The sequence below is a fragment of the Ptychodera flava genome, chromosome 17 (assembly GCF_041260155.1).
Source record: "Ptychodera flava strain L36383 chromosome 17, AS_Pfla_20210202, whole genome shotgun sequence".
Lineage (NCBI taxonomy): Eukaryota > Metazoa > Hemichordata > Enteropneusta > Ptychoderidae > Ptychodera > Ptychodera flava.
In genome coordinates, this window is record NC_091944.1 from 18,989,170 (window position 1) to 19,017,078 (window position 27,909).

Sequence of the window (27,909 nt, forward strand, 5' to 3'; positions counted from 1 at the left end):
TAATCCACTTTAAAGCAATCACGCAAACTGTTGCGTCAATGATCTACCATTGTTTTCGCCTGCCTTGAATTTAAATCGAGTAAATGAAGTTCATGAAAGGCTAAACTGATAGGTATTGCCATTTCTACATCACAACAATGGCGGTAATTTAATTCGAAGGAATCTCTCTCTCTCTCTCTCTCTCTCTCTCTCTCTCTCTCTCTCTCTCTCTCTCTCTCTCTCTCTCTCTCTCTCTCTCTCTCTCTCTTGATATAAACTGCTATGGGAATCAAACGCTACCATGCTCCCAAATAAAGAATTTGGAACCACTATGAGTTTTCTCTTTCATTATTTTATTGCCAGGATTTCATAAATCTGGGTTGAGTTGGCTCGGGCTTCGGCGTAAAAATCACCGTCATTATGTCGAGGTATTTAATGACAACATATACCGTACCAAATTGCAAAAATTATGAAACATTAATTAGACATTCACCTGCGTATAGAGCCAGTCTCGAATGTGGAAGAAGGAAAGTAATTAGAAGTAGACGAATTACGTTAACCACTGGAAAGTTGCACAATACTAATTTCAGACTCGATGTGATTGAGAAGTCGAGATGTATTTCTGTTTGCTCAAATTAATTTCTTTGACTCTGAGAAGTTGATTCTATCAAGATTTCCACTCCACGCTGCTCTTCTGAAACCAATGATAACCCAACCATTACTCGACCTCCAGGCTCTGCCGTAAAGTGGTCTTGCGCTTTACGACGATGTTAGTGATGCCTGGAGTTGTCACGAGTAAAGTGTCGCGTGACCCCTATGTATCATGATATCAGAGGCAACATTTTTAAGAGTTGGGATGCCTACGTATACAGACGGCACGTCCATCAACGGCAGGCAGCCTTAATCTAGAATACCACTGAGCCAGGGCGTTTTCAATTCGCACGAGGAATATTCAACGACAACTGGTCATTTTTAGCTTGTCGTCAATCGTTTATTACCGAAAGAGTGCTCGACTACGACCTAATTCATACGTGACAGTGTCATCGCAAAACATATTACGTGTGCCGTTCATGAGGTAAATTTACGACAAATTTCGTCGTCTTCCCGACATGCATTTTTCTAATGACATATTTTTCATCAGTTGAGGTATGTAGCTTTTCCGACTAAACGTGACTTTAATTTCAGAGTTTGTGGAATGATTTAAATCGGACTAGAAATGGCGCCACCAACATTATGTTCATCATCTAAGGCATGATGATAACAAAAAGTTATCCGACAACAAGCAATGCAATATTCTGTTTCAGAAGCAATATTGTAGTTACTGTAAGAATTAATAAAATTCAAAAGAATTGCAAAATAATGGTTAGTAAAAGAAAATAGGCATAAGGGCCGCAAAGGGATGATAACTGTGTCCTGTTAACTACTTAAAGTTTCATCCCGAGGGAATGGCCCTCTCGCATGCGCAGACAAACATATGCAAAGCCATTGGTTCCGTTGTTGCGCCAAGCAGAGAAATACGCCGGGGTACTTCTTGGTTGAGCGAACTCGTCGCCATACAATCATGCCGGAAAATGCCGAGAGAGTTTGACCGGTTAAGAAGGGCTTGACTACGCAGTTTCTGCGTAGTGAAGCTTCATTACGTATTCATGGTGACCCCTGGCCAGCTGTCAATAACTTTGGGGGCTTTTGTCTTTTGGCCTGCTTTGCATATGCGTCGTTGGACACGACCTGCCAATCACCCAGGTAGTCAATTAAACTATTAGTTGACTGTTTACCGACCCAATTAACACTATCTAGCAGTATCAGTCATATTTTAATCGCGTGGCCCGGTGGGCACAACGTAGGAACGCGTGTATTTCTATGTGTACGTTTCACCACCGTCCCGGAGGGACGGTGGTTTCACTTATGGTGTTGTTTGTACCATGGAGGTAGGAATGTTTGTACCATCGTGCGTTTGAAGTAAGCTTACTTGTTTCACCTACAGCATTACCTTCAAGGTGACAGGCTTACTATTAATGTTCAGTATCATTGCATCGAGTTCTGCCCACGGTGAAAACCACCTGTTTTGCCACGGTCCCTCTGTGGAGGGACCGTGGTTTTGCCTACTAATTACTGCCCGTCGCTGCCCGTCCTGAATGTAGCCTATCTATAGCTACAGTAATCAGTCAATATATAATACCCCGCGCCTTATAATTTTTATATAAACCACAGTCTCTCTATCCACGAGGGACTGTGTATAAACTTATAAAATCATAGTCCGTGCCGTAAAATTGTTGACTTTCGATGCGATATACAGGTTGATCGTTGAATCGCACCGGCGCATCCATATTTACTTGCCCCATAAGCTTACTACTCTGTAAAGGGTGGGTAGATGGAATTCCTGGGCCAAAAATGAACACCGGGGCGAAACTTTTTGTGAACCCATGTGAAAACATAAATCATTTATCAGTTTTGATATATACTCCTAAATTGTAAGTTTGATCATGGAGGTACCTCCATGGTTTGATCAAAATCGAGACCACATTCAAGGGCTATGCAGACTGTCTCATGTACGAACACACAGTGACAAGAAGGCGGCAAACACCTACTTACCAAGCACATCGAATCGGCGAAAAGAAGCATAAAAAAGCTATAGGCTCATCGCCAAAACAAACGCGCCAAGCGCTAACAAAAAACCCATACCAAGCGGTCCTTTTCAGGGCCACCAAATACTCCAAAAGAGAACTACCAAAAAAAACCCCCATAAAATGACATAGAACACACAAACACTTAAAAGAAATAACAAAAATCGTACACATAAAAATAACGTGACAGAAAAAATGGCCGTGGAAATAAATCAGCTATTTCCAAAGAAAAGCCGACAACAACATGAAATTCAACAACAACCTATCATCGCTCAAACTATGAAACTCCGAAAAATAGTACTAGGCAAAGGCCTTAAAATTAATTCGGACGCCAACAAAACCAAACAGAATAAAACCACCTCAGGATTTCAACAAATAAAGTCGTAAAATGTGACTACGCTACATCGTGAGACACAAACAATCGCAACAACACAAATTCAAAGAAAAGTCAAATTGGGCTCCACAAACAACAAACACCAAAAACTTGAAAGCTATCTGAAGCTGCTAAACTCGCACTTCTAGAGATACCCTTTCAAACAAGGAAACAAAACATGTCGCGTGCTAAAAGAATCGCGATAAACCAGCTTGCAAACAATAGACAAATTTCGGGGAAAAAAAAACCCTCGACAAGGGTCGGGTTTTCGTCATTGTCAACACAAACGATTACGTACTCGAATGCGAAAGGCAATTACGCAACACTCAGTATTATACACAACAAGCCAGAACAAACAGTAAACAAAGTAAACGAACTATGAATCAAAATGTACGAGAACAAGCACATCAACCAGGATACTTGTGAGTATCTTGATCCAATACACATAAAATCCGTACCCCCAGTGGTACTTATTGCCTAAAAATTCACAAACCTCCGCAAAAATCTAAAAGACACACCAGTCAAAACAAAATTTACCGAAGTAAAGAAACATAGAACAAACAAACCGAACCACCAAACGGACTCACAACGTGACCAAAAATTAATATACTTGCCTCGCTAATCGAAAGCAAGACCACTAAAATGCATTAAAATAATTTTCACAAACACAAACTAAGGAAAGAATCTACACCGCGACTGATGAGAAACCACACCCGGGTTTCGAAACGCAGCGTCAAAGGGCGACTCTATCAACTTTTGTAACAACATAGGTCCGGCTGCGTCTCGCCATAAGCTTTCCCCACACAAACAAAACATTACCGTACACACTATCCAAACTTCTCTACAAATATCCAAAGCGAAACAAACATTTTTATTAACACACACAATCGGATAAGAATGTAGGAACACATTTTCGAAACGAATCAAACACAAACTCGACACAAAAACATTTAGGATAGTTAGATGGGGAGCCTCTTTCACATTTTTTACATCTCGCTATACTGTCTATGATTCTAAAAATAAAGTCATCTGCCACTTTTTCTGTATACGCGGTTTGGCAAAACTCATCTCTTCAATCGAAAGTCGGGCGATTTCATGGTTCTTTGGGGTACGTCGAGCTTAAGGAATGTGGTTATATTCGCGATGTTTTATTCGAAATTATTTATTTCTTCTAGGGCAAATGCACGTAATTCATGCTGTTGGAAATACTGGCCGCTCATAAACAAGACAATAAACTCGATATCTGTGCATCTTTACTTTTATTGTCAAAGTACCATCGACACCCAAAAAAAACCCAAATGGTTCAGTCCACGCGTGGGTTCAGTCCAGGTATTTGCAACGCCAGTCACCTAGGCGACGGTAATCCGCACCACTTATCACCATCGGGAAGGTACTCCTCCCCTATACCACTGGCGATCCCACCCTCAAGGCACTGCGTCATTCGACCAAGCATTGTTATTGTAATTTCCTGCATAAAATTAACAGCGAGGTCAACCGGTCAAACTCTCTCGGCATTTTCTCTCATGTGTGTAAAGACAATCGAAGCGATGGCATCTTACGCAATTGCACACCTTCCACATTACTGTGACGCAACACTCCATGGTTGATTTGTAAGTAAACACAGAAAACCACCCACAAAGTAAACGAGTCTCGAGACATAGCATTCTAGTCCCGCAAAATTTTTCACGTATCAATAAACATAAAGCTGCAGTTTGAGGTTTCTAAGGTTTTCTGGTGTATATTATTTCATAAATATAACAGAAAGTGTAAATATATAACGTGTAAATATGAAATGATCACTCAATGTTATCGGTAATAATAGTGTTGACATTGTGCATAATGCTACCAGTAACATATCCCAGCGAAATATAATATCATCGGGGAGGGTGTGGTGTGCAACAGAAAAGAGCATTTGGTTGGCCAAATAAAACAATTATTGTGTGTTTCCGGTAACATGCTTCCGAAAATTAATGTAGGTAGGTGAGATGAATTTTGTAAGTATTTTTTTTTTGTTTGCCGGGATCCATAAAATACGGTAAAATTTAGAGGATTAACCCGAATTTTTTTTTGGAAATGCGAAAAAAATGTCCAGAGTCGGCGGCATATTTTAGGGTAGGCCGGGTTGCTGGAACCACACATAACTTTGTAGTTAGATTAATGGGAAGGACGTACACGCTCCGTAAATTTTGGACTGTAGTCTTTACATCTGCTAGGCTTTAAAAGCGAAGGAATCAACGTACGTTTAGTATTTGCTAACTTTCTGACCTATCGGAAATGCGCTGTTGTTTCAACGCAGATGTGAGAGTTAAAATAAACTTATGGACAAAAGTGAAACACTGATGTAAAACTTCAGAATACACAGCAAATATCTGTGAAATTGGTGAAATCCTTAATTTCAGGTATTTTTTTAGCTGAACAGCGTCTCTGAGATATTAAGGTTACATTGAAATGAAGAGGGGTCAACGCTGGGGCAAATGATGTAGGTCGCCAGTAGCTAAATATATCCGAACGGTAGAATCCAAGCAATGTCTTCCCTGTAGACGAAACCTGGCAAGTGGTCTTTCTGGTGTTCGTGAAGGCCTCTACTTTTTAGTAATAATTTATCGCAGAGGATCGCCTTCATGAAAAGTTGCGGTGTATGGTTACTGTTAATGAGGCAAACCACAAACGGTATGAACCTGTTTGTGATCGCGATGTTTAATGTCGAAGCATACTCTGACCTTATTTGTGAAATGAAATATGTTCGTCATTCTGTCTGAATCATTGTATTGCGCATTTTACAGAGAGCTGATGAACTAACCATCAACTGTAGGAGAACGTTATCTATGTATTGCACAGTGGTGAATATTTTCCATATTATGCTGTTCGTTTGTTTGTTGTTTCTTTGTTTGTTCGTACCTTTATTGCCTTTAATTTTCTGCTTTGTACGGTAGAATGCGCTTAGGGGTCGGGTATTCGGACAATCTAATTATTACAATTCTTTTTGGGTCTACTGCTTGTGGAGCCTCATTTTGGAGCTCTTGGAGTATGTAAAGTTTTCACCGTCTCAGTCTTGTGACCATTTTATCCCCCCCCCCCCCCCACACACACACACACGGGGATGGCGGCCCAGGCCATTTTGAATTCCAAATATCAGTAAACGTAAGGTAATTTTTTCCTCCGGTACCAAAATTTTCAAAATTTTGTTAAGGGAAGGGTTGAAAGTTTCATTAAGGAAAATTGAGCAAAAGTTTGAATTTCGGGTTCGTACAACCGCGAAAGACTGTTGTTGATTCGCATTTCACAAGTGACTATGAATAACGCACACGCCTGGTCCTGCAGTGTGTGTCAAATCATCCCTCTTATCGACAGAACAGTCGACTGCGTCCATCTTTATTAAGGTCAAATGCGACAAATACGAATGGTGCTAATGAAGTGTGCCACGCAACAGCCATGTTATATCCTTGTATAACCGCGAAAACATCAATTTTAATTTAATTTAATTTTAATTTAATTATTGTTGCGCCCCTTGTCTTCCCTCTCCCCGAGTTTCTCCGCTTAAATGCTCTCCCAAAATACATGCAAACATTCCGTAAATTTCCAGAAATGTTTTTGCATCGAAAATTACTCTCATAAGTTATTCACTCATGAAGTATGTACCTAGAATATAGAATAGCATCCATACTAAACGTGAGTATTGAATGTGATATTGCGGTGAGTCAGAGCTAATCAGTCTATCTGAACATAGACAACGTGCAGAAGCTGCATTTGACTGTATGACTTATTATCAAAGAATGTTGACATCTGCCTCCCCGGGAAAAGACTGACGATGGAGAGCTTCAAACCTATTTTGTAGATGGGTTAACAGACACTCGTCAGTTACTCTGATGGTCTTTTTAATGAGGTCCTGACCCATCTTCAATTTTGAATGCACGTATGTAGCCTCCATGAACAGGTTTTAAAAGTATCATGATTATCAAATTGCGGCTTGTTTCAGCTGTTGCTTTGCATGCCCAACTGTCTGTCTGTCTGTCTGCCTTGCAAGGAAATCATGTATGTATGTATGTATGTATGTATGTATGTATGTATGTATGTATGTATGTATGTATGTATGTATGTATGTATGTATGTATGTATGTGTGTGTGTGTGTGTGTGTGTATGTATGTATGTATGTATGTATGTATGTATGTATGTATGTATGTATGTATGTATGCGTTCTTGCATTAATATGTATACATTCATATTTTTACTGTCTCTATGTGCAGTTATTTATATATGCCTGTCTGTTAGCCCAGAGCTCGAGGTCCTTGATATGTCTCTGCGTGAGGCAAGTCATTTCGAGTTCGTGTATATCAGTTACTATTAAAGTCTGTCTACCCATCAGTGAGTCAGTGAGTCAGTCAGTAAGTCAGTCAGTCAATCAGTCAGTCAGTCAGTCAGTCAATCAATCAATCAATCAATCAATCAATCAGTTAATCTATCTATCTATCTATCTATCTATCTATCTATCTATCTATCTATCTATCTATCTGTCTGTCTATCTGTCTAACTATATATCTATTAGACTAATTATTATCTATCTTGGTATTTATTACATTATTCTTTTATTTTTATTGCACTCAATTCCTATTTCTATTTACATGGATTTTACGTTTACCGTTTTCCCTTGTCAGATTGTTCCTCTCCTATTCCTGCTGCTGACTTTTTCTACGTGTTCTTATTCCCATCCCTAAAGCCTCTTGGTGTTCCCACAACTTACCCACCCTCCTTTTAACGATTTCTGGTATATGGGTCACTCTGTGCAAGTTTAACAACTGTGTTCTGATGAGATCACATTCACCATGGTCATTATCAGGGGCCTGAGGGCACATGCGCTTGTAATATTTGCAGGGAATATCAGGCGGGGTGCCTGACGAGGCCGTGGGCCGAGATATTAATATCTATATTGCATACAACGTGATATATAAGAGCAAAAGAACTACCAAGGATCGGCCTTCGGTCACGTCTACCAGGTTTCTGCTCTGACAGCTTATCAAAGCTATGTTACAAGCGCCTGTGATCAGGGGCACGCCTGTTGACAAAAGAGTGTACCTACACTGTGCTTTTATTAGTGAAAGTTGTTTGGGATATGTATGCATGTTATGTACGAAAGAGGAAAATCCATCAGAGCGGGCTTCTCTAAACGTTTCTAAACTTTAAGATGTGACGTAAAAGATCCAGGGCTAATTTTGATAACGGAGACCAAGTACGAGTAAGCTTAGGGCGTGCTTCTTTTTTTCGGCACAGTCCCTCTGTGTCTCCGCGAGTTCGTGATCGACTAAGCGTATCGGGACACCTACATTGTAAACATAAGAACGTATCGCAATGACCTGTGAGATCAATGCGGCGGCAATAACCAGCTTTACACACTGTCACTTAGAAGGCCATTAGCACGACATTTGAGTGTGAGCTGATCACAGTGTTTGAAGGGCCAAAGTCATTATTTTTAGGGAAAGCGATACTGTGACGGTGAACGCCCACGTTGAGAGAGACCGGAGAGCTGTGTACCATGGCATGAATGATGATGTTGCTGTCCGTATCATAAATTAGTTTAGGCGTGCCATTTCTGGAGCACTAAAATTAGGTATAAACTTGTGAATCGACTTCGGGAAAGCACTCTGGTTTTGATTTAAAGTAGGCTCGTTTTATCAGGTAGTTATTTTTAGCACACGCCTGTTACCGTCCAAAAGCAGAAACCAGAGGGGATATCACAAAACTGAGATATCTAAGTATTGTACTGCTGACACATCTGGGTGTCTGTGTTTTCCTGATGAAAAAGTTAAGCGGTCATTATACCAACATTGGGTGGTCTGTTTCCACGGAGATATAGCGTAACGAGGTCAAAGGTCGCCACCAATCATCATGTAGGGTTACCGTGGCATGTGAGTCTTCTGTAACAATTTTATCTGGTTATTATTTTTCTCCAGGCAACAGATTAAAATGAAATTTAATTCCAAAAAATAATAGGACATTTGAAACCACAAGACAAAGTTTCAGCGATAGCTGTCGGTGACTGTTTGTCAAGTAGGTGCCTCATTAGCAAGCTTTCCTCGTAATGTTGGTTTAATATCAAAGAAAATGAAACCATGTTCCATCGAACACAAGAGTTTTGGCGCATGCTGTTTTCAAACCGCAATTTTCTCTTTCAAATTTCCCACAGTAACCGACAACACATCTTTCAGATTGACCTTTGCTGTTGCGGCGAGTCATTTAATACTCTCATATACAGAGCTCTCTTTTCTGAAGTAGACACTTTCTGATACTGGGCCTTCGAGGAGAAGTGAAAGGTGTTTAAACTATAAAGGCACTAAGTTCCCTTTTTATCATTAGAATCGGACACTTCTGCTTCATGTAGGGCCGGGGCTGAATAGCCAACACGGCAAACAAAGGCTCGTGGGCTTCAATTACTGCAGCTACTTCATAATTTATTTTAACATTTTACTCAGGGCTTAACAACCACGGATCAGAACCGTTACGATTAGCGCCGCCGGCAGAATTGTTTTTCATTCTTGCATTAGTTCCGAACAGGTAATGAGCTGTAGTCATGCATGAATTTCTTGCATTGCACTTACCATAATAACCTCTAATAATGAAGATGCGGCTAGTCTCTGGTTCATTCACGGGCAATATATTGCAGAGTATGAAGTAAGTGGTTAAGGAAAGTACTGTAACAATATGAAGAATAAACGTAATTGTCGGGTTAAAATTAGCGTATGACAAGTAACACGATTGGAACTACTTGGATTTTCATAATCTTTAATTTTTCAAAAGTTTTAGGTGCCAGATAGTTTAATGTTGCAATAATACAAATAACTCATAAAAACAAGTGTGTAATGTAAAAAGAAAAGCAGATGATATCACATTTGTAGATTAAATAAACATTACTTCACCATCCAATTATCTCATAATAGTTCCAATCGCATTAAGTACTGAAGGTAGTATGCGCCTCGAAAGTGAAAGAGTTAAATTTTTACTCAAACTTAATTCGAAAACACACTCGGACTTGCATGGTTCAATAAACTATTGGCTGTGACAAGGCGCAAAAACCATGATTTACTGACACGAACGGCACACAGGGCAAACAACAACCACAGGTCATGCAAGTACACTTCTTGATATAATAATATAATGTACATATATATACTATACTCAAATATCCCTAGCGCACAAGATTCCATCATTTCATCCATCAAGGCATTTCCATCTGTGATATTCATCCACGTTTGTAAGTGGCACCGCTGTACGAATACTATTAGTTCTCCATAGCATAGCAAGATCAGGATATGTTTATTTTTGGCAAAGTAATACGCTGATAGAGTTAAAGGAAATTACTATCACGCAAACGCCACCAATGACTAATTTTAGACTCGCTATCAAATGATGGCCGTGGCGTTTATTTTCAAGCCACGTCGATGGCATAAACAATGTTGATCAAATACGTCATACAAAAATACAGACTACGTCAATAGTGTTGCAGTACGGTCAACTTGAAACGATTAATTGGAAATGAAATTTAATGACTCTGGAGATATTTTGAGGCGCTGCCTTCGAACGAAAAACTTGAGAACATTTTCTGTTGGAGGACGAGGTTCATAATCAAAATCGTCACACAAATGTTTGACTTGACAATGCTGGTGACGTTAAAGGGACAAAGTCGGCCATTTTTCATTAATTTTGTTTGATACGAGATACTACTTATATTGTTGAACATGTTGAAAGATACTGAATGAATGGGTGACCATGCATATATTCGACCCCGGTTTTAGACATGATACATGAAACCATCGCGAAAATGATCTATGGTCATGACCATTACTTAAATCGTTTTTGCGATAATTTCATTTAATTTGTCTAAAATCGGCCGGGTTCGAATATATGCATGGTCACCCATTTATTCAGTATGTTTCAACATGTCAAACAATATATTATATTGTTTGATATGTTGCAAGATACTGAATAAGTAGTACTGATAAGTAGTATCTCGTATCAAACAAAATTCATGAAAAATGGCCGACTTTGTCCCTTTAATGGCCATACTAATGATGGTGGTAATGGATTCATTGGCAATGGTTGTACGGTAGATGACTGTACAAGTTCCTTATCTACCTCTTGAATGTGAATTGTACTGATCGAAGTTCATTTTCATCATGATGATCATGATGATCATCATCATCATCGCATCGTCAAATTGTCATACTTTGTTGTGGATCTCACCGACTTGGATAAAGGTCGCGCTTACCTTTGTAATTCACTGTTTTATCACTGGTGTTCAGCTAACTGCAGGATGTAAGTATATCCAAGACAGCGAAGGAAACTGGTAAAAGTTCGTCTCATAAAGTGCAAAATCGAGATGTGACCTGGCCGGGAATACTATTTTGTTCACAATGGTAACACACCACTAACCATCCTGAGATGACAGAAGCAATTCTCACCATTTGGATTCAATTTAGCAGTAGTTTATTGTCTAATAAACACAGCGCAGAATAATAAAAATCAAGACAGCACGTTAACGAATAAGGAAATGCTTGGCATCGTTGAGCACAATACGCTGAGCATACGGCAGAGTCTACGGGCAGGGTTAAAAGGTTACAGCCGCTAGAGGGCGCACACTTTAGCGAACTGGGGGCAAGACAAGTGCCAGAAAAGTCTGTGGTAAGAAATACATTGTGGCATAAATGGTGACAGATCAACATAAGAATTTAGTCGTGACATTTTGAAAAGAAAACATTCCTGATGAAAAAAATAGTAAGAGCGACTTTGAAAATCGAGACTGCCCACAATATATAAGAAGTGAAGTTTTACATCAACAAAAATGTGAAAATAGTTCTTTAAATAAATTAGACATATCAAACCACACTTTCAATTGTTCACAATTGATATTTTCATTCCCTCTCGGTTAAATAATGAAGCTACTGCTGTGTGATTGTAAACACATGTTTATACAGAAGTGTGAATCTATTTTACAGTAATAATTCATTTCAAAACCTGTCTGGATTTCAACCCTTTCAAGAGCAAAGTTGAAAGGCTGAAAAAAATCCATGAATTTTACTGTCCTGTCAAAAGATCATTCGTCTGCAAAACTGAATCAACCATACCAATTGATTTGTCAGCATAATTCAAATTTCATATAAACACGTAGAATAAAAATGTACATTGAGAAAGTACCCCTTCTTTCTCTACTAACGTTTAAGAATTATAAAATTGCACAAAAAATCAAAAAGGCAGTTAAAATTTGTATATCTGCTCTACTAGGTACTATTATTACATTCATTGTCAGAGATTCAGGTAAATAGACTGATGCCCATGGACACATGAGCTGTGAATTTGATAAACACAGTGGTATACGACAAAAGTGTATATTACAAAGATATCCTGTGATTTGTGAAAATGTAGTCACAAAAAAGAAACGTGATAAATGTGTGCCATTTCATGTGTTATTTAACACATTCAGCAATTCTTAATAAATAGCGAATTTGTGTAGTAATCTTTAGCATTTCAATTGATCGATTCGTAGTTCAAAAATTCACGAGAAATTGTCACAAAAATGGCAATGGAAAATGTACACCACAAATTAACTTGTTTCAACCCACCACACAAAACGGTGTTCTTTGATTGTCTTTTGCTACACAGTGACAGATATTTATTTTGTATAATATATTGTTATGATGTGAGTATCTATAATGATTACAACTGCCTGCCAAATGTAAACTGCATCACAGCTCCTCATTGGACATACAGCCTCCTCAATGTTTAACCTGTTCACCCCCAATTCCCTGTAAGCAGGTCCACAATGATCATTGTTAACAATGGGTTTGGGCCAAACCATGGCGGTGAAAGGGTTAAGCCAAGTGGCATGCCTGTGTTAACTATATGCGGAAAAAAAATTAAATTGGCGAATTTCACAAAAAAAATGTGAAAACTTTAGACACTTAACCCTTTGAGTATCAAAATCGATTTTTCTCACCTTAAGAAAATATCCTCCACTTAATTTTTTTCAGATTTTTGTTAAAATTTTGTTAACCAACTGTAGCCAATGAAATGTGATGTCCATTTGGTCCAAAATTATCAAAAAATTACAGAAAAATTCATGAGTTGATAAAATGTTGCACTAAAATTTTGGCGGGGAAAAAATTACAGTGCTCAAAGGGTTAATGAGCTTCAAAATGAGCCCCAACAAGTGGTAGACCAAAAAGGTATTGTCAAAGTTTGAGTTTCCAATATCTGTCCCCAAGGTGCATTCAACCTTAAAGTGATACTACATCAGCTGCATGAAAAACAAGGATCTGTGACAGAGTCTACAGACAGGTTTTAATCTTACCGTATTTGATACTGTAAGAGAGTATTTCTCTCAAAAAATTAAAAAGTTGAAAGTGCAAAAATGTGAAGAAATCACAATTTGAACTTTTTGCAATGAGGTCACGGTAACACTTCTAGGGAAAGACGTATTTACTGTACGTGAACCTAAAATGACTTCAAATGAACTAAAACAATAATAAGGCACATACTGTTAATATTCACAACATGAACTAATGAGAATGAAGAATATGGGTTGATGACAGAATTCCGTCATCAATATGCGAAAGTGAATATTTGTCTGAAAATTATGACAAGACTTTCGGAAATTAATCTCACTAGAACTGTGAAAATTGTATACTGATATCACGGATGTTTCTGAATGAAACTATAAAAATATATGCCAGAGGATACATCAACAAGTGACAGTAATAAAGACAGGATATAGGAGTGCAAAGAAATAATTTGTCAGAATTTCGGTCAGCAGCTGTAAAATATTGCATGCATGTTGCTATATTTAGTAACAAAGCTACGACTGCGATCAGTGCTATTCTATGAGAAAAATGTTCCTAACATATTTGATATGACTCATCAAGATGAGCTGGTAAGATTGAAATATTTGAGAAAAATTTGCATCAGGCAACGGACAGGGGCTAAATTCCCTTCCACTTAAGTATGAACTTTTCTTTGTCATGTGTTTGCTTCCATTATTTACATCACCAAATAAAGTCGCGCAAGAAAAGCTAAATGCAAAACACTGTCGTAACTTACCTTGTTTTGAAAAAAACATTCCTTTAAACCATCAAATCATTTATCTCGAGATTTGAAACTTTGCGATTTGACACTATTGCATCTATTAAATATTTGAAGGTTTCCAAATCAAGCGAAAAAAAATTCACATGGCCTTTTATAATATATACATCTCTTGTTGCCAAAAAAAATACATCCCTGACTGCGAATTTGGTACTTTCTACATGCAATGAATTAATATTAGTGCCAAAAGTGACTCGGCATTGTGGCATGTTTGTAACATATGTGGTAATGAGCTGAATGTAAATTATCACAATTTCTGAGCAAATAAACTACATTTAAAGGGACACTAGCTGTAATATTTGATGACATAATTATTACTTCTGTTTCGATAGAAAAGGAAGTTTCTTCCTCTTCTTTAACAGGAATGTTGACTTAACAAGTATAAGCCTTGCCAACACAATATATTTGTACAATATGCACTATTATTGTTGAAACACATCTACCCATGAATTCTAGCCAAGGATAAAATTCAGTTGTCAACAGTAACATAGACTATTGCACAAAAACAAGCCAAGTTGATCAGTAGATATGTCAACATAATCCTGGGATTTGAATGGGTAACTCTATTTCACTGAAACATGTTGAAATACCATATATTTGCTTTTAAGGTAGTATGCACCTCGAAATTGAAAGTCTAAAAATTTTGCTCAAACTCTCCTCAGGAAATTTTCAACAATTCTCTTTCAAAATCAAGAATAAACATTAGGGGTCATCATGCAATTTTTGGTACTATGGAAACAAATTACCTTAAATTTTACTGATAATTGCAATTCAAGATGGCTACCATACTTATATTAACTCTTTGGGAAAGATTACATTTTCAATTATCACCAAATTAAGGCTGGTAAAACCTTTAGTTACTTCATGAACTTCAAAATGAACCTCACAAGTGGTAGATAAAAAATATTGTAAAAGCTTGTCCAAATATCTGTCCCTGAGGTGCATTCTACCTTAATGTAGCATGTGTGTCAGAAGTGCATTGTAACCCTTGGCAACTGATTTCAAGTCTGGCCAAGAATTCAATTGTTAGCATTTATATTGCACATAATAGATATACATGTACATACTGTGTTGACAAGCCTAATACTGGGTATTTCTACATAGATGTCCATTAAAGTGTGGTTTTGACACAAGTATTACAATCAAGTTATAACGGCTTCAGTGGATTAATACAAAGCAGACATGTATATTCAATAGTCTCCTTGTTAAGCTGTTTATTTTTCTTATAATTTTATAGCATTCTGCTTTAAAAAATGCACAAATAACCCTTTTGTTTTTCAGGAGCAATAGCTATGCCTTACTACACTCAACATAACCTCATGAATTTTTGTCTAATACCACTGACAGACTAGCATAATAACTACCAAATACATCTAAGTGTTCTCTCTCTCATCTTCTTATGTTTTGAGGACCATATCTCTGATACCTCGGTCCTGAAACCACCAAGGTTCCTGCGATGATGTCGTACGCACCACGATTGTGTTGATAAAATAAAATTGTCAGGTAGACCGGGAAAAAGAACGCCATGGAAAAGTTTTTGATGAGAGACCTTGCCATTGCACTGAAAGTGGAAATGGAAAAAAAACAGTTATAAATTTGATCCTGACTTCTCAATTATGGGGACGACTGATTGAGAAAATAATTGTTAAATGTTATTGATAAATATGGACTGCTCTCTATGAAAACAGGTGTAGCAGAACTTGTCTTGTAAGGACATAGTTTGGAATGTGTGAAATGTGTCCTTGGTAGATGGGTAAACTTCTAGTTTACTTTTGCAAAAAATTTCTCCTTAATAGAAAGCTTTGCTGATTAAAAAGGTATCTGCAAGGGCAGGTTTTTTTTTTGTTTTTGTTTTTTTTTTTTTATATATTGGCCATCAAGCGCCCTCTATGTTGAAATGTTGCAATTTCAAATAATTTCCATAGTAAGTCACTTACTTCCATACACCAATGTCCTCTCCGCTGAAAACCAGGACTTTGCCTTCTCCCAAATCTAATACCCGGTCACTTGCTACAACGCGAAGACCAAGGATATATTTGCCGGGTGTTGCCCCACCAAAGTACCTCACTCCTCTCCTGAGGAAAAATGTCTGCAAGTTTGGAACAACAGAATAAAGTGCATGAACAGATTTATTAGAACAATACCCTTCAACAGATTAAATTGAAGGATAGCGGTATTCAGTTCACAATTCTTCAATAATTTTTAAGTTCAATCTATTGCTTGTGCCTTTATAAATTTCAGGGTCAAATCACACTCAAAGTTACTTAGAAAGCAATGACTATCCAAAGGTCTTTTTGAGGTCCATAATACCATTTTCCAGATATCACTTTAAAATATACATGGGTCTATAACATTTTACATCCCATTTTTACAGTAGGTTATTGATCATTACGTGAGTTTTGAAATTTGTGGCTTGCTAATCAATTATCCAGGAATTTCCAGGACACAATGTCAATTTCATTTTCAAGGACTTTTCGATGATTTTCCAGGATGTTTGAAATTCAGAGACTTTCAAAGTGCATAAGGACCCTGTATAATATTCCAGCTCCTCTTCTCAATGAATGCAAAGGCAGGTGAAAAGTAATCATTAGGGGCAGTTTCAACTTTTGCTGAAACTTTCCTTGAGCAAACTTTCACCCATTTTCTTCCAAATCAACATACAAATCAGGGGTCACTGGCCAAACAAATTTTGTTACCAGAGAAACAAAGTACCCAATATTTACTGATATTTGAAACAACAAATGACCGGTTTTCACAAAACTAAGTTGCTGAAAATTTTATTTACTCCATAAGCTTCAAAATGAGCCCCAACAAGTGGTAGGCAATAAAATATTGTAAAAGTTTGAGCGTCCTTAATGCCGAAGAGAAAAATATAGAACTTCCTGTAATTACAGGGTACAATACCTGTTTGTGGACCTAAGAATTATGTTTAAATGTACAAGCTACTGTACATCACGAAAAGACGGTTTTTTCTAGTTCCTTGAGCTGTGAAAAACTCTCTTTGGAGTGGTAGTCACTAGTCTAACAAAGACACTGTTCAAAGTATGAACTGGAAAATTGTTACGACTGAAGGCAATCACTTACTTCATAGAGACAAACACCAATTCTGTAGACCAAGGCCATGAACAACATCTGCTGCAAGTCATCTACCGTGGCCTCTTCATCAAACTCTTCAAGTAAAAATTTCATTGTGAAGTCTGTTTGATCTCTGTGAATGTGTTATAAAAATGGAAGAAATGAGCATAAGATAATCATGGTTATTAGATTTATCAATATACCATGTGCAGTCTACACTATAATTATTATTAAACACTAATTGGTATCCACAACAGCGATGACTCTTGTTCTGAATAAATAATCTGTAAAATTTGACAATTGTCTCTCTGTCTCTCTGCATAAATGGCTCTAATCTATACATGAGTGAAAATTCAAGTTGACCACACTTTGCGCATTCTGTTCCAATATGTGAGATTACACACTTCAATTTCAAAATTTTCAACGGAGCATCAGAATTGACATTTGAAATCATAGAAACATACGAATGATAATATTACACAAATACATGTACCAGAACTGTGTATTTCCCATCTAGGTGTTCTCTATGACAAAAGCAATGTGTTGAATGATAATTTGACACTTTGGTCTTTTGCTCACTGCATTTCAGGAACACTGCTAAAGATAAAGTCAAACTGTGTACAGTGGTCACCGAAGGGACCAAGAAAAAGTGATCACTATATGGAAGTGGTCTTTCTAGAGAGGGTGGGTGTGGCGTTACTTTCAGTGTACGTGGTGTGCTGAGTGGTGAATGTAGGAGAAGATGATTGTAATAATAAAATTTGATGATGTTAAATGTCTGAAACAATTGTGATGCAGGAATAAAGTCAGTTTTAACTTCAGTCTAAGCATTTTGTGACAGGTAATTTAGAATCAGATATAAACTGCATGAACTTTGAGAAATTACCATAACATGTGGCCACTGATCATGTATTAGAGGTGGCTGTTCTGTAGAGGGCATTCACTATGTATATATGTATCCACTATTATACTATGCATAATGTTATGTAACACACCTCGTCCGCAGTCTGTGTTCTAATTCGCCAATTGACAGTCACGTGGGATGCGTTCTTTTTGTGCTGATCCACGTAAACGACGTCATCAGGCATCATTTGTCGGAACTGTTGCCTGCCAGGCATCAGTTCCGAAAAATGATGCCCGCTGACGTCAAAAAAACATTGGCGCATGCGCGAACTGGAATGTAAACAAAGATGCCGTCTGCGGACGAGCGAAACGATAGTCGAGAAATTTCTCGGTTTATCCTACTTTCTGAAGAAGAACTGAATGCTCTGGTTTCAAACAAGGACTCGAAACGAACGAAGACGATAATCAAAGGTGCATTGAACGTTTTGCAGAAGTATTGCGACCCTGTCGGCAAAAACTTTTTCTTGCTGAACCACTCCAACATATTACATCATATAGCTTACATGCGACAACTTTTGTGTATGGTACGTTCTTATGTATGACTACGGATGAGGTGTGTTACAAAAAACATATTGACTGGCCATGAGGGCAACAGCATACGTCTTTCAACCCCTCGGGCCTGTGAGTCACCCCCAAAAACAGACTGTTTCCCTCGGCCTACCGCCTCGGGAAACAGTCTGTTTTTGGGGGTGACTCACAGTCCCTCGGGGTACAGACGTATGCTGTTGCCCTCATGGCCAGTCAATATGTGTATAATGTTATGGGCCTGCCACAAGGTGACCACTATAAAGAGGTGACCGCTCTGTAAGGGAGCCCAGTCAGACAGGTCGGACTGTATCAACAAAATACATTTAAGCCACTTTTTCCTGTGTTGACATTGATAATGATCAACTCACCCAAGGGCATCTGTATATTCCATAATGAATAACGTGATCAAGACTTTGATGGTAAAGAGAATGACAAAATCTATAAACTCAGCAGCCACTCTTCTGTACACTGACGGTATGTTGTATTCCTTCCCTACAAAGAAACAGATCACAGTGGAAACTCTCTCAATTCGTACAAACAGAGAGTGAGAGCAGGTCAGATGACAATCAAAACAGTGAATAAGTGAAAAAGTGACTTGGTACTGTTCATTGTAAATCTAAATGTAATTTTTTGTCAAACCTTGCATTCACTCACATGTCAGTGGTGGTGACTCAGGTATCATGGAACTTTTGCAGGTCAAAGAGCATGTTTTCTATGCAAATGATATGACCTAAATAGATATCTGTACATTCCCATTTGACCATATGCTTCCTTTTAGTAAACATTTTTAGACCAATTAGCTGGCACCATGAACTGGGGCAAACTTTCTGCTACTCCAACCATACTGAGGCTTTTATGAAATGATATGTAACTGGTGTTTTGGGGATGTGTTTCGTGAGTTCATATGTTTAGATGTCGTCTTTACCTGGAGACTCATCATTTTCATTGTCTATTTTGGGGATAAATGTGGTAGCGCAGATTAAATTTATTTTGAACATACTTCATCTGAGTGTAGTGAAAAATGCACGAGTCACCAATGTAAAGGTCATATCTATATTTGGTGACAAATTATGGTCATTTAGAGTTCCATGGCTGACAGAAACCTATAATGTAATCGCAATGCACAAGGTAAGAACAGGTACACAAAACAAAAGAAATTGTACTGTTTCATTGGCACAATGTTAACTTTGACCTTCCGCTGGGCAATGCCTTACATGTAGTTGTAGGTCTAATGTCTATCCCACTAAAATCAAATTTGGGGTCGTTTCTTTGTTTAAACCAATAATATCAGTTAGGTTGGTCTTGTCATCCACTCTGTACATCCAGGGTTTTCTCTCAACTGCGCGATTGCGCAAATTGCGCATTTCGAGCCATTGTCTGCCCTGGAAAAGTTACTGATAGCACAGACATCGCGCACAAAACAAAGCAAGCAAAGATGTCCCCATGTATGAAGGTGATGCAAGTGCATAGTGTAGTGACCTGTGAATTTGCTGTTGTTTCTAGTCATGCTCCCTCGGAAAAGCCCCTCCCAACCCCAACCAACTCTTTTCTGTGTAGGGTATATCATGTTGTTCTTTATGATAACCCTTATACTAATCCTATTAAACTCTAAACCTCTACATGGCGGATTTGATGTGTTTTCATAAGGAAAGTCCTCCACATAAACCAATTTCATGGTATGGGGACCTAATGAAAGTCTTACCACCTACATGTACTGATGCATTTTTTTACATTGAGGTAGAACTAGAAGAGAGAATGACAGTGGTTTGTGTTTTCCTGGCATTTTTTACTGTCCTTCATGTCAGTCATTTTGAATCTCAAATATCAGTCTCATTGCGAAAAGTCTTTCCCCCCTTATGGCCTACCCCCTCCTTGTAATGGTAACAAAACACGTACCTTGAAGAGGACTTGTTTGAGTTGCTTCTTGTCTTTGTTGCCTCTGCCCAGCAGATGGAGTGCCAGCGACTCCTGGCGTTGGCGATGCGGTACCGTTTATGTTTGTCTGTGGAGGGATAGAACCGTTTGGCATTGTCGCAGAGGAAAAATGCTGTCCGAATTGTGTACTCAACGACGGGAAAGCCATCATGTTGAAGGGATTGTACTGCGCTGTTGCGGCCGACCACATTGCGTAGTGCATTCGGTACTGCCACAACCACTGCGAGACAGCTTCTGTGTACTCCCTTGAACTTGGACGAGTTTGCACAGAACCCGTGCTTGAGTTCCCTTCATTTCCGGTAAAGTAGTTCCCTCCCTGATATGGATAGTTCGAATACATGTTTTGGCGATCAGAATCATCTTTATCCCCGCTGTCAGAACTGTTTCCCTTCCGTCTGTGACGGACCTCATCCCTGGTGTCGTCCATCTTGTATCACGTGACCAAGGTCGTCGAGCTTGGGTGACCTGTTTTGACCTTTGAACGTGTTCACGTGACTCAAATTTACAATTTCATAATTTCAGCGAAGCTCAGCGCTGCAGCGTCCGGTACGTCCGCAGTTAAGGATGCGGCGTTTTTCAGGAGCGACATCGCTACTGCCCGTTCTGATTTGCCTGTAGCGAGGAACAGGTTATCTGAACCATTTACATGTGAAGACAACAAATGGCTTTCCTTCGCCGATTGTTTGGCTATGGACATAACGGAAATGAAGATGAACGCGAGAAACATGAGAAATCAGTGAGTTTGAAGTTGACTTGTCAATTCTGCTTGACCGTGATACGCGTGACATGACGTATATATATTGACCATTTTCGTGTCCTCATTACCTCCTCAGTTTATACACATTTAAAACACCACTTCGAGCAAAGGTCACCGTGATTTTTGCTAATCTACAAAAAGAGATAAGGGCCAATCCGCATCAGTCGTATTTTGTACATACAATTACAAAACCATGGGGGCCTCAGTCTCCGATGATGAAGTTAGGCTGTATTGAATTTTGCAGCGCATTTGTATAGTAAGACTGTATTGAATTTTACAGCGCATGTTATAGTTAGGCTGTATTAAATTTTGCAGCGCATACTTTGTTCTTTTCTGCAAATACTATTAACAACAACAACAAATTTTAATAGCGCTGTTCACGGTTACAGGTTTGTTACTAAATATAGCTGTACGCGCGCGACATCGCACACGCAGCTTGAAATGCGGACAAATTTTATCAATGTTGCATACATGGCCGTTTTTGCAGCTAGTACTCAGAGTCGTTAATATGTTTTTTAGTATTCATTGTTACACTAGCAGTCACCCACTGAGATGTATTTTCGTCGTTCTTGCATGCGTAATTTTCAAAAGCGTTATCTGAAAGTGCGGACAAATATTTATTTTTGCATATTAATAAGAGAACAGTGACGTAAACTGTGAACGGCCCTATACTGAGTCCAAATATATTTTTTTTTTATTCATTTTTAAATATTTAATCATCATCATCACCTTCATCATCATCGGAGACTGAGGCCCCTATGACAAAACGTTTACATTCGCTCTTTGCTAGACTGCAGGGCTTGTGAAGAGTACTTAATCTTTCTGACACTGCTGCGTCAATTACCACGCCATATCTCTGAGCACTCTAATTACCAGCCGTTCCGATTAAATATAGAATACAAAAATGTGCATAAAATTTGAAAACTAGGTGGAAAATGGAGGGCCCTGGCGTTGTATTTTGAAAACTGAGCGACATACTTTAGTGTGAAAAATATAATACATGTATGGCAGAGACGTGAAAAATAACACGACGAGCAATATGTACTGCTCTTATTGTCTTCTCATACATGCAAAATCATAAAACATGAATCATATGCATACCTATGGTGAAACCTCAATAGTGTATTTGTATGAACAGCAATTCTGACTAACATCGATATGAGATCTTTGTCAAATTACCCTGATATTTCTGCAACATGCCGCAAAGGTTGCCTCACATTGATTGTGTAATTTGGTTTCATATACACATGCATAAATTTGATAAACTTGACTGATTCTGGCTTATTTAATCAATCAGTGAGCTCGGTAAGTTGGTCTGACCTTTGCATAATTGTTCTGTGACTGCCTGTGGTTGCCATGTTGAAAACAACATTAAAGAGACAAAATTTACAGAACAAATGTTGAAAAATATGCAAAGAAAAGGTTGGCATGTTTATCTGATGTTGCAAAACTGTAAGTCTTTGGCTGAGAATGGACAAGAAGGGTGTACTTCTAATTTATTTAAAATGTATGAGAGTTGTTTAGAAGTTCCAGATGTATCATAAGGATGTCTGGAAAAAGATTATAAGGCTGTTCGAATTTATGGTTTTCCTTGTCAAGATATCTCCTTTGAGCGCCAATGTCAATTTTGGTCGCCTTTCTAAAATATAGCCCAGTCATTTTTTTCATATTTTTGGCCAAATTTTGATGAGAAACTGTAACCAATGAAATGTGATCTCCATTTGGTCTAAAATTATCAAAAAATTCATAAAAATTCATAAAAAATTGGTAAAATGTTGCAGTAAAATTTTGGTGGGATAAATTTGCAGCACTCAAAGGGTTAAAGATGTCAGTACACCAGATAGATTATAGAGGGCCATTAGCTAGTAGTGACTTCTGATGATTGATTCACTGTTTTTGTCTTGTATGTCAACATTGCAAGTTCTTGTTCTACTCTGCAACCCATGTTGAAACACACACCATTAGGCCATTCAACACAGCATGCACATGTGAAAAGTGCACTGTTTTTGTTGACATAATTGTACAATGCATTCTATCATGTTCAGACTGAATTAAAAGCTAAATGCTGTGTGTCTCACATGCTGTAGGGAAAAGAACCACAAACTATAGTTGACATAGGAAAGAAATAGTGAAAAAATCACAAAAAATTATACTTAAATCTTAAATCTGCGTATAGCTTACACTGGTATGGTTATCATATGTTTACACCTGTATTTTAAATTCTTTTTCTGCTTTCAGGAGTCTTTGAATGGTAGTCATAGCAATGACCCAACAAAAACTAGAGATGATAGAGAGGAGGAGGATGAAGAAGAAGAAGATGACGATGACTTTCATGATCCAGAGCTAACATTGGAGACAGTCGGTCTGGCCAGCAATAACAGCAAATCAGAAAAGATTCCTTCAAAGGGAATCAGGGATATTGTAAAATCCACATTAATGCCATCATCGTCAAAGTCAAAATTAACAAAAATTGTATTTCAAGGCTCGAAAGGTGAGGAGCATTCTGAAGAGCCAGATCTGAACATTTACGTGGAAGATTTCCTGTTTGTAGTTCATCAGGACCTATTAGTGGAGAGGAGTGGCTATGTCAAGATGCTTCTCTCCAGTGGAATGCAGGACAGCAAGCAGATGGAATCCAAGGGAGAGCTCAGGTTTGATGATGTACCTCCAACAGCCAACGCCATGAAGATCATTCTGGATCATTTATACGGCATGGAAGTTGTGATTCCGTCATCTGAGTATGAACAGGAAGACCTAATGGCAGCTTCTGATTTCCTGGAAGTATCACTGCCGACGAAACTTTTCACAAATATCATAACCCTGGAAAATTGGGATCACTACTTGGAGCTGTCCAAGATGTACAACTGGGAAAAACTGGAGGACCTGATCAATTTAGTTCTTGCCGCCCATTACAGGTTTCTCAAGGATGGGAAAGAGCTTTCAAGTCTTCCGGCAGAGTCCATTGCCAAAATTGAAAGCAAGACAAGAAGCAAGGAGATTGAGCAGTTCTCCAGGCTGTCTCTTTGCTTGGTGTTGCAGCATGAGTCAGATTCAGATTCCAATTCTGGCAAGATTTTGTGCTGCTACGATGAGAAGATCCATGACTGGATGTTCCTAGATGTCTTCCCACCCAGGTGCAGTGAATTCAACAACAGCCTTCATTCCTCCTTCCGGCACAACTACGTCGCTCTGAAGGTTGGCCATTTCAGCAGGCGATTTTATGAATACGATCCATACGATTACCGGGAAATGCAAATTGTAACTTACAATCCGTTTGATCACAAGCGACTTGTTTTCGAATCATTCATGTATGATACATTTACCGGAAACTGGAGAGCAGTGCCCCACATGACACCGCCAGGATTGTCGCGGGCTGATCTTCTTCTGGCAGAGTCTGAAGACGTGCTTTATGCGATACCCCCATACTTAACAAAAAGGAAGGGTTTGATTGTTTATGTCTATCAGTACAGCCACTCTTCGCCGTTGCACTGGCAACGCCACGTTGTGACACCGTCACAGTTTCAGGAAAACACAACTGCAGACATACAGTTCCTCAATGCATGTCTCCACCAGGGGTCACTGTATGCTCTTTGTTCCCAGCAACAGGAAGATTCAGGTTGCGAGTCGCTCATCATCGTCAAGGTTACTCGCAGCTCACACGGCGGGGGAGAATCAGACTTCTTGGAGATGGACTCTGATTACCTGAGCTTGGACACACCTGTCACGGGCAACTACGCCAGAATCCTGTCGAATGGCTCATCCATCTTTCTCATTACTTCCTCAAGTTCAAGGTTAAGGGCGTTGCAATCACCTCCAAACACACTAGTCGTGTTTAAACTCAAAGAGAACACGATTGATTCCTTTGAAGAAGTTGCCATGATCCATGCTGCAACACTGGGCATCAGATCCCTCACTGCATTCCTCCAGGACTGCAAGGTCGTTCTGATCCAAGACTGCCTCTACTTCCTGTCCCCAGAGACAGTCGATGACATCATCTTCATTAACATAAACACCAAAGCTACAGGCCATATATCCTTGCCACACTTCATATTTGACCCTAGAAAGGACATTATCGCGTTATTTCCTCTCGGTGTTCCTCGTGAGCTTGGCACATGTGCCACTATGCTAAAAAAGAAGAACATAGACATAGTAAGAGATGATATTTAAGACTGTTAGATCGTTAATGGAGAGTATGGAAAATAAGATGTCTATTTACAGATAATAAATATTATCAAGTTCCTCAGTGGATAATATAAGTTGTTTCAAAATATGAATCTTTAATCTAGTGCAATTTACTGTCACAAAGCATAGTTTTGCCACCTTTCCTCAGATACTGTACGTAATAGACTCAAGTGATTCTGTAATGTCATACCTTGTCATGCGTACAGTTAGACTTAATCTATTTTTACATGATATTATATTGTGTGTTGAGAAGTGTTTGGAGTTATGTGCTATTTGTATGACACGTCTTTAAAACTTTCTGGCATGTGTAATGTTCCCATCTGACCATTCCATGTGATCACAGTCCCTTTGTGGAGGGACTGTGATGTGATAGATAGTAGCCTTATGTTTGTGAAGACAGGAAAAAAGTCATTAAATCCTAATGTAACTCATGTTGAAGAAAAAAGTCGTTAGCATGTGATATTTGCAGGTTTAAATATGTTGTTTTCCATGAGTATGCTGTTTTCTTTTGTTTGCTTTTGCATATTATGCCTAAATGTATTATGTATGCCAAATTGGTTTTACATATTGAATAGGGATCTCAGTCATGTCAGGTACAATGTATTAAAACCCTTTGAGCGCCAAAGTCAACTTTTGTCGCCTTTATAAAATGTATCCCAGTCAAACTTTTTCAGATTTTTGCCAAAATTTTGGTGAAAACTGCAGCCAATGAAATGTGATGTCTGTTTGGTCCAAAATAATAAAAAAAATTACGGAAAATTCCTAAAAATTGTTAAAATGCTGCACTAAAATTTTGGTGGGAAAAATTACAGCACTTAAAGGGTTAATGTCATGAAACAGAAAGTTTTGAACTTTCTCTCAAGCTTTTCTCAGGAAACTTTAATGTAGATTTGCATGTTGCCAACAAAGTTTTTTCAAGTGAATATTTCTCATCTAAGATGGCAAGGAAACCCCCATCATGCTATATATTTTCAAACAGCAGAGAACCTACAGTTTAGTCTGATAGCAATAGTTTACTCGATGGATGAAGTGCATGTATATTTGGGGTAAAAAACCTTCATTGTGGTATTAATGATAAAAATTAATTCAAGTATAAAACTTGACACTATTTTCTGAAATGTAATATTACACTTGAAAGAAAAGTATATGTAGAAAAAAAAACGACTATTTAATTTAAATTTGCATTATCTATCTACATTCTAAAATGGCATGGGTTGAAAGACTGACACTCAAAAAGTGATTAGAAACATCATTAACAAAATTGAAAGGCCTCTTATTCCAAATGTATGAACTTAATTGCCAAACAAAATAGTCGTTTTGTTATATATCAGGAAAATTTGGTGATTTGTAAACATTTGCATAAATCAACACTTCTATATCATGCAACTTACGACTGCTTGACAAGCTAAAAGGTGAACCCAACCAATATTTTAATCTTCGGTCAACAAATTTATTAAAAATGAATGAATATTTGCAAAAAAACTGATTTTGTAGCAAAATACGCTGTGTTGGGTGCAGTGCCCTTTGTTGATAATCACGAATAAAAAATCAAGGGCCGTCATGCAAATTTACTGAATTTTGAAATTCAAAATGGCCGCTCTATTCTATGCCAACACTGTATGGTTTCACAACAGTCTAGTTGGTGAAAAGTTCATTTACTCCAATGGCTCCCAAATGAGTTCAAACAGTAGTCTTGAAATATGTTGTAACACTTTGAGTGTCCAAAAACAGTTCCTATGGTACATTCTGCCTAAAGATTTGTGAATCGATGTGTAACACAAGTAATCCATAATTTTCATTTTCACTATTTTTGCCACATGCTCATTGTTCATTTACAAATTAGTTAAATCTGCACATTATCAGAAAGATTTGAATATCTTGTCTGTGCAATATCAAATGTACAGTTTTTAGAACAAATTGTAGTTTTATGTAATGATAATGTGTGATATAAACACGTAGAGTGCAATAATAAAGAAAACTTCCTATCAACATATATACTGTCTGCTCATTCATCTTATAACTTACAAGTTTAGATTGTTATATGCATATATGTGTGGTTGTCACAGTATGCTTCATTGCTTGGATGATTTTTGTTTTGCTTGGACTTTTTTGAATCAGAACAGGGTAATAATAGGACTTCACATGGGTTTTTCTGTGAGAAAAGAAGATTGCTAAGTCATCACTATTAGCATTTTGCCAAAGCTTTGATATCCTTCACAAAATCAGGTTATCTCCAGAAAGGCTACACTCAAAGGTCACATAAGATATCCAGAGAATCCATTTTCTTTGGGAACTATTTCATCCAAATAAGCACAGCCAATTCTACTATGATGACTGTGAAATAAAAAATAGTTTAAAACTGCCTTTTCACTGACCACAGGGAACTAGGATAAACAAATGTGTGCCGTCAGTATCACTACTCACTGAA

General features: G+C 38.2%; 2 protein-coding genes across 3 annotated transcripts; one reads left to right on the plus strand and one right to left on the minus strand.

Annotated features, from left to right (window-relative positions):
- Positions 1-11,435: 11,435 nt before the first annotated feature.
- LOC139115700 (protein FAM8A1-like) lies at positions 11,436-20,993 on the minus strand. Its single transcript, XM_070678007.1, has 5 exons — positions 20,504-20,993; positions 18,976-19,099; positions 17,186-17,309; positions 16,039-16,190; positions 11,436-15,662 (listed from the first exon to the last, which is right to left on the minus strand). The coding sequence occupies exons 1-5, from the start codon at positions 20,967-20,969 to the stop codon at positions 15,491-15,493; spliced, it is 1,038 nt and encodes a 345-aa protein (XP_070534108.1). The 5' UTR covers positions 20,970-20,993; the 3' UTR covers positions 11,436-15,490.
- Positions 20,994-21,028: 35 nt separating this feature from the next.
- Positions 21,029-27,473, plus strand: LOC139115699 (uncharacterized). 2 transcript variants are annotated; one of them, XR_011548164.1, is made up of 3 exons: positions 21,041-21,278; positions 23,538-26,081; positions 26,303-27,473. XR_011548164.1 is itself a non-coding variant. In XM_070678005.1 (2 exons), exons 1-2 carry the CDS (start codon positions 21,204-21,206, stop codon positions 25,464-25,466), a joined length of 2,004 nt encoding a protein of 667 aa, XP_070534106.1. In that variant the 5' UTR covers positions 21,029-21,203; the 3' UTR covers positions 25,467-27,473. The 2 variants fall into 2 exon arrangements, 1 of the variants encoding a protein (XP_070534106.1); XM_070678005.1 differs by having other exon boundaries at positions 21,029-21,278; positions 23,538-27,473.
- The last annotated feature ends 436 nt before the right edge of the window (positions 27,474-27,909 follow it).

Bases quoted from the DNA above. Each gene is read 5' to 3' on its own strand.
- LOC139115699 (XM_070678005.1), top strand. From the start codon at position 21,204: ATGGCTTTCCTTCGCCGATTGTTTGGCTATGGACATAACGGAAATGAA. The intron at 21,279-23,537 runs GTGAGTTTGAAG...TTCTGCTTTCAG, and splicing joins GCGAGAAACATGAGAAATCA to GAGTCTTTGAATGGTAGTCA.
- LOC139115700 (XM_070678007.1), bottom strand. From the start codon at position 20,969: ATGGACGACACCAGGGATGAGGTCCGTCACAGACGGAAGGGAAACAGT. The intron at 19,100-20,503 runs GTACGTGTTTTG...GTTTCTTTGTAG, and splicing joins TCAAACAAGTCCTCTTCAAG to GGAAGGAATACAACATACCG. The intron at 17,310-18,975 runs GTGAGTTGATCA...ACACATTCACAG, and splicing joins GAATATACAGATGCCCTTGG to AGATCAAACAGACTTCACAA.